The sequence below is a fragment of the Cariama cristata genome, unplaced genomic scaffold (genome assembly GCF_000690535.1).
Source record: "Cariama cristata isolate BGI_N322 unplaced genomic scaffold, ASM69053v1 scaffold401, whole genome shotgun sequence".
Lineage (NCBI taxonomy): Eukaryota > Metazoa > Chordata > Aves > Cariamiformes > Cariamidae > Cariama > Cariama cristata.
In genome coordinates, this window is record NW_009600752.1 from 1 (window position 1) to 10,269 (window position 10,269).

Sequence of the window (10,269 nt, forward strand, 5' to 3'; positions counted from 1 at the left end):
AAAAACCAAACCAAACAAACAAAAAAGAACAAAAAACCCCAGGAGAAAAAAAAAAAAAATCCCAACTTTTAAAACCACATTTGGAGCCGTGGCTGCTTTTTTAGGGCGTGCTGTAGCCTGACATCGCCCGGATTGAGACGTAAGGGGTGGTCGGGGTGTGGGCGCAGGCTGAGGGGACAAGGTGCCCCAGTGGGGATGGGGGTTCCTGGGGCGCTGGGGGAGAGGTTCGGTCTCTCCCAGTTAATACTAATTTCCTGATACTCGGGCCTAAAGTGGCCTTGGAGCGGGTGAGTGGTGGGGCTGTGGAGAGCCAGGGCACCTTCTGTCCTCTCCCGCGGTCCAGGAGCAAGCGCAGGTTTGGCCAAGGTGAGATGGTGGTGGTGGTGATGGTGATGGTGATGGTGATGGTGAAGGCTTGGAGGATACCCTGTACCAAAACAACCAGGTCGGGGCAGATAAGCTCAGTCTAGGTGATGTTTCCTTTGCACAATAAATCAATTATAAGTGTGGTGCGTTGCAAAAAACATGTTTTCTTATCTCTCTGGCTCGCTTAAATCATCTTTATTTAGCTAATAACCTCATGTTTGCATAACGCCTTTGTCTGCTTTAATTGCATTCCAGTCCTGTTCACAGTGCTTAGCCAATCATGAGTAAAAAAAAAATACTTTCTTAAAATATTTAACATATTAAGATTTTTGCAGGTGTATATTTGTTTAAATATACTTTTCTAGCTGTAATCTGCCCTCATTTCTAAATGAAGTGCTAAATTTAGCATAAAAGCTGTCAACATGTTCCAATCAACATGTCTTAATGACTGCCAACAAATGGAAATGAGGCTTTCATGGAAAAAAGCTGAAAAGGTACAAATGCAGAACAAGATCAGATCAACTGTCTTGACAAAAGTCCACTGCTTACTGCATTAGGCCACGATTTAAATCAACCCACTGTGCTTATGCTATTATTTCAATCGTTAATAGAAATATTGACTAGCTGCGGACAAGGCAGTGCCCCTCTGGGGACCTGTTTGTGGTGATTCCTTTCATTAACGTCTCCCTGTTAGCAACTATATGTTGAGATCTCCCAGTGAGCCATTTTTCAAACCAGTTAACGCATGCCTTGTTAATTCCATCTAATGGAAGTTTTTAATCAAGATGTCAGGCAGTGCTAAATCAAGCACCTCACCCAAGTGCAAAACATATAATGTCCACATTATTGCCTTTATCAATCAGCTTTCCGTGCTTGTAAAAAAGAGTATTTTCCTCTTTAATCCAGGCTTGTCTAACAGGGTCCACTTTCATTGAAACAACGTGGACTTCTCTCTTTTTTTTTCTTTTTTTTTTTCCCCCGCTCCTTTCAAGGTGTCCCAGAAGAATCATTCCTTTATTCTGGCCAAGATTGATGTTAGTGCGTTTCCTGCTTACCCTTGCTAAAATATTGGCTGCTATTGGCAGACTTCCAGTTCTTTCACATTTCCCCCTTCACACTTTTTAATGGTTGTAGGAATTAACATTTGTGGTTTGGAATATGAGAAATGCTTTTTGAAGTGGCACCAGCTGACACCAGGTACAGTTGTGGCCCTGAATTTCAAATACTATTGATCGTTTACCAGTGAATAGGGAGTTGTCTTGCTCTGCAGACTCTCAGACAGTGCCGTGGAGTATCCTTGGTTTGCTTTGCTTTAGCTGTCCTGTCTGGCAGTTAGCTTTCAGACCTGAATAAGCTGAAGAATCTCGTTCTTAGTTTAAGGAAGAAGAGAAATAGCAATGACTGTGTATTTTCCAGGTGTCTCATATCTTCTTCTTTTTTTCAAGTTTTAATTACAAGTGGAAGGCAGGTCATTGAAATACGGGATGGCTACTCACCAGCTTTTACAGACTAGGCAAAAGAAGAAGTCCTCTGAGGTAAAAACCTTGAAATGTGATGGTACTGACAATCTCAGCTCTCGGTTTTGGGCCTGGCACGTGTGTGCCTGCTAAGGTGGGAACACTTTCTGTTGTCTGCCCTGTTCTTGATTGGATTATTTCCAGTTTAGTGAGTCCAGGAAGATACAGCGTGGAGCTTTGACATGTATTTGACTAAATAAATGTGGGCTCATTAGGTATGCACACAGCTTTATTAGCAGGAAAAAAAGCAATGAACTAATAGAGGAACTAAATTTAGTATACTTACCGCTGAGATTGTTCATGTTAAAATCACAGAGTGTTTAGTATTTACATTATCTCCAGCCTTAGACATGTACTGTTTACAACTCTGCATTAAAATGACTCTGAAAACTAGGTCTGTGTACAGCGTTGACAGGCTCAAGCTGCTGTCAGATCTGAAAAAAAAGCTGTGGCAGGTGGAGAACTTTGGTACAGCAGAGAATGCCACACCAGCACTGACACTTGTTTGACTGCAGAATTAACTCTGTAGAGCTAGAAAACGGTACACTTATTTTTTAGGGGTGGTTGTCTGTTAAGTACCAGCATTGGTGCAGTAGAGGCGGTGAGAGCGTTCAGCCATGATAAAAGGGGAGGGAATGACCGACCAATACAGTCTGCATCAGAGTAAATCATGTCAGATCTATTGGTAACTATCCTTAAAACGTTTAATCCCACCCATGTTAGACCTGACTCTTCCCTGTGTAGTATGAAGACCAGAGAAATGTTAAAATTACATTTCTACATTACCCTCTTTTTCCACCTGCTGAGAGTTGTTTCTAAATATAATCCCTGTGTTACATGAAAATGGTGCTATTTTTGGCTTTACCCTTCTTTTTCAGGAATCAGTGTTGTTCCCCAACAAAATTGCTACTGAGCAGCAGTCTGTGGTGCTGGTGAAAAGACTTTTGGCCGTCTCTGTGTCCTGCATAACGTACATGAGAGGGCTGTTCCCAGAGAGCTCTTATGGAACTCGCTATTTAGATGGTAACACTTTAAATTTGTGCTGAATTCTTATTTCTGCTGGCTGTATTTTAGCTATAATCTGCTTTACATGTTAGCTTCCAGCTGCTTATATACGTGTGAGTTCAGTTTAGTATGAAATTAGCTAACAGGCCTTCTTGAGTCTGGATGCAGGCAGTGCTTCTGCATCAGATAGATAAAAAGCGTAGAAGACAACCTAGAGCTCTTGGCAACTCATGGCTTTTCTGTTAGCATTTCTTTTGGTTTACAATCATTCCTTGGTGTTGCCAGCCCTGTGAATCAGGTCTCAGAGTCAGAAGAGTGACTTAAAAATCAGAAAGTTTTTAAAAATTAACTCTGATTGATGTGTTTTATTTTCCTTTGGATTTTTGAGCCCTTGATGTTCATGTTTTCAGCTTTCCTTGCGAGACTGAAAGTACATTTGTTTGTTTTACTGTTGAGGCTTTTTTTTTTCTGCGAAAACTATCTCACATAACCACATGTGCTTTGGGAATCAGAACTCTAAGAACCAAAGTCTTGTCATAGGATCACAAGAATTAGTGATGCTTTGATTCATCAACATCTTTACGTTCATTCGAGATGTGTTAATAGAGTCTGAAGTGTCTCCATGCATTCCAGTCAGTTTCCATGTTTTCACTTACGAGTTAGTTGTCCTGAGGCATGGTCACGTGTACTTCGTGCACTTGGTCGAGGGCACAGGAAATCCCAGACTGATCTTCGTAATCAAATGTCAGGTCTTTCAAGTGCCTTTTTGATCAAGGATGTTAACATCTGGCCTGCTCGTGCCTTTGAGGGCTCCTTGCTTGAATCCTAAGGTGATCTTAATTCACCTCTTCATTTGCAGGGCGGGTTTCCTCTAGCTGTTCTGAATACCTGAAAACAGGTAGAAGGAGCTGTGTGGAAAAGCTTCACAGAAGTAGTTTATTCTGAGCACAGTCATTTACCTCATACGGATGTTGGTGAAGTCTGAATGCAGAAGTGAAGGGGTTGTTAGGGAATGGCGGAATAGATGGGAGTGGAGAAGAGGAGGGAGGAGAGGACGGAAGCTGCTGGTGTTTTGAAATTAAACTGTAACTCTAACACTTTTTTCTGGGAGAGCCCAGAGCATCTGAGGGAAGTTTTGACATTTGAAAATGCAATGATAAGCTTGTGTCAGCCCACCTGGGACCCAGTGGAAAACCAATATTTCCGCTCAGGAAGCACCTCCAGATAAAGCATTTTATCCAAAAAAGGGAGGGTGACTGGCTTAGTTTCAGTGTTTGCCCAACAGCTGTGATAAGGATTGTAACTATGTGCTAAATCTGGTTTTGCAGACCTCTGTCTAAAAATTCTCCGAGAAGATAAAAGCTGTCTGGGATCATTGCAGATAGTCAAGTGGTAAGTGAGTAACAGCGAAACTAAGACAAGATTGTGCTGAATAGCAAGACATCTACCCCTCGCATTCTTCTTCTTCTTCTTCCTGAATTTGAAAATATTGTGCCCAGTAGTGCTATCAACTGTGCCAGTGCAACTCCCACTGCTGCAGCGTGTGTGCTTGGCCCTGTGCGTAAGCAAGACAGAATTAGCTGACCAAGATCATGTGAGTGCAAGGTCTGTTTTGAAGTGTTGACTGTAGTGAAGTCATGGTCAGGCCCCAGAGCGCGCACAGGCAGCGTAGGTACGGAGAGAGGATAAAGAAAATCATGAGATTGATTCTGTTTAGTTTTTCTAGTTTCACTTTTATAGGGATTCTTATAGCTTATTTTTTAGTATGTACAGTATTTTATCTCCCTGGCTATTGTGTGTCGAAGTACCCTAGAACTTTCTTTAGGATGTATTTCGGAGTTGGCACGTTCCCAACAAGCAGAGAGTCTGACTTTGATGTGCTAAGGAGATACCTAGCTGCACATCCTTTGACTCAAAGAGCAAATATCTGACCATTGCTACCTCAAATAGTATTTACTACTTTGAGAAGATCCATAGCTGTAAACTATGCATCAGATAACAAAAATTTACAAGACTGGACATGTCAGGCTGTGTTCAGATTGGAGTGTCAGCCAAGCTCTGTACAAGGCCAATGGGAAAAGAGCCATCAGAGATCAAGCTGGGGAGCTAGAACAGAGCACTGAGCAGAGAGCCGCTCAGAGCCGGTCTTAGGCCTCGAATCCTTGTCTTTGTCAGGATTTAAGTGGGCTCCAGGCTGACAGGACAAGGCCCTAGAAGTATAAACAATGCACAAATGCAGAAGGGAGGACAGTGCCTTTATCATGATTGACCTAAAAAGGACTTTACAAGCCCCAAATATTGCTAGCTGTGTTGTCTTAATTCAGAAAAAATGCACTTTAAACTGTATCTAATGAGTGTGTGTTTACAGATCAGGAGATAAATATTGCTGGTTAATATTAACGTGTTTTTCCCCTGGCAGGATTCAAGGTTGTTTTGATGCTTTGGAGAGGCAGTATGTAAGTTTTTTCACATTTTTTATGGAGTTTCCTATTTCTTCATAAAGTATGGACAAAACTATCTTTCCATTCCCACTTTGTATTTCTGTAGTGATGATGCATACACACAACATGCATTTACAGCTGTGGGACAGGGAGAAGACCCTGCCCTGAGTATATACGTGTGAGATTTGGGATTTTATTCCTTGAGCCCAACTATAGACTGCTCTTGCTCTCTAGGCTTGCCTGTACATGGTGCGTGAACTAATTTGCAGACTGAATTGGATTTCCTTTAGTTCTGTGTTCTACACTTGTGTTCTCTATTTTCTGGATGGAGACACTGGCTGTCAGAACCGAGATCTTGATCTGCATGCCTGTTTTCTTGAGAAAGGTTCTTCTGTGCTTCTGCTTTCCTTTATCTTCTTTTCCCTTCTTCTCATCTTCTCTAACCCTCCTGGCTTTTCTCTTGGGTTCAGAATTTAGTCCTTTTGTTGGAAAGTAGTTCATCAAGTAAGGTATGTAACTGGTTCCAGGACAAAATCAGCTAGTAAGTAATCATATTCCTTGCTGATTCTCACATAAAAACTGCTCTGCACAGGAAAAAGCACCAACTGTTGTCATCTCTGTCAGCACTGTTTGTCAAACCAACTCTCATCTAGATCAGATGAAGTGGTGTTAGTTTCGGCACTGATGATCAGAGATGGGATTTTATACATCAGTACAACTGTCAACATGCATAAGATAATTCAAAGTGTTGTGAACACAGTTTATTGCTTGCTGACAGTTCTAGGAGGTATTTAGTCTCCTACTATTTGAGAGACATAAATTAATTGTTATTTGGCAAGGATTTAGGGAAAAAGTTGAGATATTTAATGCATGTTCTAGGATTGTTTTCAAGAGTAGTCCCATGTGCATTTTCTTGCTATGGGATAAATTAAATACCTTTGGGGAGTTTCATAGCAGAGAGTAAATATTAGTCTTCAATAGGGATGGGTGCTCTTGTAAAAGAGTTTTAAATTGGCATAGCCTTTGGAGAGTTGTTTAGAAAGAGTCCCAGGAGAGAGGTCTGGGCATGCAATTGTTTTCTTGGGAAAGTGCAAGTAAAGCCAAGCAAACTGGCCACTAGGTGTTGCTGATGCTGTGCTGTGAAGAATCTGCATAGTGGTTTTTAACTCATAGTTTGTTGAATGTAGCTGCTCCTTCGCTGTATGTAGGCTGTTAGATCTTGAGAGGTCTTCTTTCTTTTCCTTGCCCGCTAAGGTTAGATTTTGATTTTGTGTTTTGTTTTGTTTTTTCCCTCCTTAGTTACACATTGCTGTCCTTGCAGTAAGTAAACGAATACAAGGTGTTTTTCTTCCCCCACCCTGACTGAAAGAGATACGGAGTCAAGGTTGTGTCAACCCATTTGTACCTTTTTTTAAGGGGAAGTCAAAATATATGTGGTTTTTAATACAGCAGTGACCTTTCTTAAATAGGGTAAATATGAACTTCCTAGGCTGCGTGGGAATGTTTTTCTCAGTATGTCAGACTTCTGACTGAGGCCTTACATGCATCCTTAAACTCCTAGAAGCGCTTTCATGTGCTTCACATCATTGCTTCCTTTAAAATCTTGCCTCCACCCTTGGAAGCTGCTCTGTTTTCTCCATTTCCCCCTGCAGAAGAGTCCTCCTTACTAATCTGATCCTGAAGAAACCATGCACTGGAGGTTACATAGCAAGTCTTTTGCCCTGGTCCTTTGTGAAGTACTGAGACCTATGCTATGCATCTATTCTGTGCATAATCTGAGTAGTTAAATCTCAGGCATCAATAGTTGCCTGTGAGGGTTGGAATGGGAATTAACCTCATTCCTCCACAATTACACAGATGAGTGTCTTCTACCTGTCTTTGAAGTGGTAAGTATTGACTGCTGATAGAGGAAGGCTGTTTCTCAGCCATTCCTTTCTCTGATCCCATGCTAAAGATAGTACAATCTCTGCTGTAAAATGAAAATATCATTGTTTAGTCACTTTTCACTGGTTCAAGTTATCCAAGGCAAGAATGCCCTCACTGTGCTTTCTTACAACAGATTTACACCAATCCCAAGGAACCGGAGGTAAGAAAGTATCTTAATTAATCTTTGAGGCAACTGAAGGCATGGGTGAGTAGATTTGTATTCAGAGTGGACTTGTAGGCTTAAATTCTACCCTGACATAGCTGCTTGGTGACCCTGTTTCTCTTTTTCTGCCTTCGCTCAAGAATGACAGCTCAATGAGCTGGACTGTGATCAAACGCTCCTACCAGGCTCTAGGCTCTGGGCCCATCCAGGGCCTCGGGCAGGGATGTTAACAGGCAACTAATGGGCATGTTGGCAACTTTCTTTTTCTTCCCTGAAGAGGAGAAATGGGAAGTTCAAAATAATTCTTTTACGAACCGTCTTTTTAACAGCAGTGCTGAAAAGAGAGCATTTTTTTCGTGCAGGGAGGTTTAGGACGGAAGTTATGAATCAATTCAGACCTGGGATGTATGCATTGCGTAGTACCTGCCCTTATCCTTTCAGTGTTCTCTGTCATGTTTCTGCTTTGTCGACATCTAACTGGTGGAGACAGACTGGGTAGCGTGATATATAAGCGAGGTTCTGCATCCATGCTGTCTTCGCAGAGCAGCTGCAGAGAAGTGTTTAGTCTGTACCTAGGCTGGGTTTTGTAAGGATGGCTCAGAGTTAAGGGCTCAGCTGAGCTCCTACTAATCGACCTCACTGCCTCTGGAAAAAGTGAATTATAGGCATGGAATTGGACTACAATAGATGCTTTCTCTTGTGGTGAAGTTGTCTCTTCTTCCTAATTATTTTATTCTCTAAAATCATAGCAAATCCTTTCCTTTTAAATGGAAAATCATCTAGTTTTTTTATCTCCCTCAGAAAAACTCCGAGACCAGTGAAATTCAACTTTTGCCCATGCAGTATTGTTTGTATTTCGTAGTAGGAAGAGTCCTTCAAGCCCTTGTCTCCCTACAGAACGCTGGGCCAGGCTTCCTTGTGACACTGCATCACCCGTGAAGCCTCACATTTTTCCTTTTAGTAAGGGAGGATGTACGTGCGTTGTGATGGTTGGCTGGCCCGGGTGCCTCATTAGAGATTTAGGCTGGGGAGTCAGGCCTACAGAGGAAGTGGAAGGAGGAAGCAGGAAGTTTGTAATTTTTTTGTGATTCTTTCAGTGCTAGGTAAGATGTAGTTGTTAAGAAAATTTGCCAGAGCCCGTACAAACAATAATAGAGTTAAAGCTGTCGTTATGTCATCAAATTAATGCTGTGCTCTGGCATAAAGCTGCGAAAGGACACTGATAAGGCCGGTATGCATCTTTACACTTGTTACTGGAAGAGACCCATTTTTTCTTTTTCCCTCTTGTTAAATCTCTAGACAGTGACTGAACTGTACCAATTCAAATTCAAGTACCAAAAGGAGGTGCCCCAGATGGACATCATCAGGTAATGGTTTGGTTTTATTTCTCAGAATTACACTGTGAAAACTGTGTTCTCGAAGCATTAAGAAGAAACTGCAGTTTATGATTAGAGCATGTCTGAATCGCTAAGCAGCTGTAAATATCAGAGTTCAGGATATTCACCCTACAGGATATGAACTGCCGAGCTGATGAGTAGAAATGCTTTTACGTAGCAGAGTGAGGCACTTGAAGTGCACCAGAACTGAGTTAAGGACAATTTATAGAAATGGCGCCTAATCAGGGAAGCGATGCCGAAATCAGCACAGTTGTTGAGCTTGCTCCTGTCTCAACTAATAATGAGTGTTCTTCCACTTTCACAAGACAGCCTTGTGCTTTCAAATGAAGCTTTTTCAGGTTTGATCCCTTTCATCATGATCCCGCGCCCAGGATTTTTTTCCTTGGGCATTTGCATACGTGTATTCTGCTTGAGCAGGCTTGCGTGGATGACATGAGAGAACTTTCGCTTATGATGCGTGAGTTGATGCTGCAAAATGTGTGGCAGGAAGCAGCAGCTCTTTACATCTTTTTGGCTCTGTCTGTTAGATATTTTAAAGCTGTGTTTAGTAGGCCGTAATCCTGTGTACTTTAAAATAAATACTATCAAAGGCCATTGGCTCTAACCAAAGCGAAGAAAAATAATTAACCCGTTTTTAGGTTTTTTACTGGGACAATCTGAACTATGCCTGAATCTGGAATGTCCTGTTGACTGTACCCTCTCTTTCTGCTTTGAAGCTGCTGTCAGTTTTCCTCAGTACACTGAGGGGAAGAGGAGACCTTTGGGATTTGAAAGATAATAGGTGGCTCTTGAGTACTTTGGGTTTTTTAATCAGCTTTACTCAGATCAGTCATTTGTTCCTAGAAATAACAACAGTCCCCAGATGGAACTGAGCATCCCTTGGCGACCATCGTGCTGACCAAGGAGACGCTAAGTAATCTTGCCGTTGTGTTTACATCCGCTCCGTCGAAATCTCATTACTGCTCTGAGGCTTCACAGCCCATGGCATTGGATTCCTGGGCTCTGTTCTGTTTCCTCAGTGACTGAGACTGCTATCTGTGATAGCAGTACCTGCAGTCATTAGTGAACTCATGTTCTGACATTGATCAGAGTATTGTGTCATCTTTGCTGTCAGCTCCTTCAGCTGATAACACTGCTTTTATACACCTGCAATGTTTATTGTCATGTGCAAACTCCGAGTTAATCATTCCGTGAGAGGTGTTTTGTGGATCTGCATCATCATATCTGAGGGGTAAAGGGAAACTTTCTCCTAAGTGGTCTCTGTCTTATTTTAGATGGATTGTGGAGGAATTTCTTGCCATGGATCCCGGTCCTTCAGAGAGGTTCAGTTCCTTAGCTTCTACCTTTTGACACATTCCTGCATCGAATTCACTATGTTATTCCCATATTGAACCAGTACTTGGCCTGTTAATGCCTGTGGAAGTCTGATCTCTTTTTTTGCTTATACTCTTTCC

General features: G+C 41.9%; 1 protein-coding gene across 1 annotated transcript in view; it reads left to right on the forward strand.

Moving 5' to 3' along the window:
• Positions 1 to 1,818: 1,818 nt before the first annotated feature.
• The window catches only part of HORMAD2 (HORMA domain containing 2), a 22,287-nt gene continuing 13,836 nt past the window's right edge, over positions 1,819 to 10,269 (forward strand). The window contains exons 1-7 of the mRNA XM_009710113.1: positions 1,819 to 1,901; positions 2,762 to 2,906; positions 4,217 to 4,280; positions 5,308 to 5,344; positions 6,629 to 6,649; positions 7,389 to 7,415; positions 8,718 to 8,785. Coding sequence (XP_009708415.1) covers positions 1,851 to 1,901; positions 2,762 to 2,906; positions 4,217 to 4,280; positions 5,308 to 5,344; positions 6,629 to 6,649; positions 7,389 to 7,415; positions 8,718 to 8,785 — 413 coding nt within the window. The 5' untranslated portion in view covers positions 1,819 to 1,850. The remainder of the gene's footprint in view (positions 1,902 to 2,761; positions 2,907 to 4,216; positions 4,281 to 5,307; positions 5,345 to 6,628; positions 6,650 to 7,388; positions 7,416 to 8,717; positions 8,786 to 10,269) is intronic.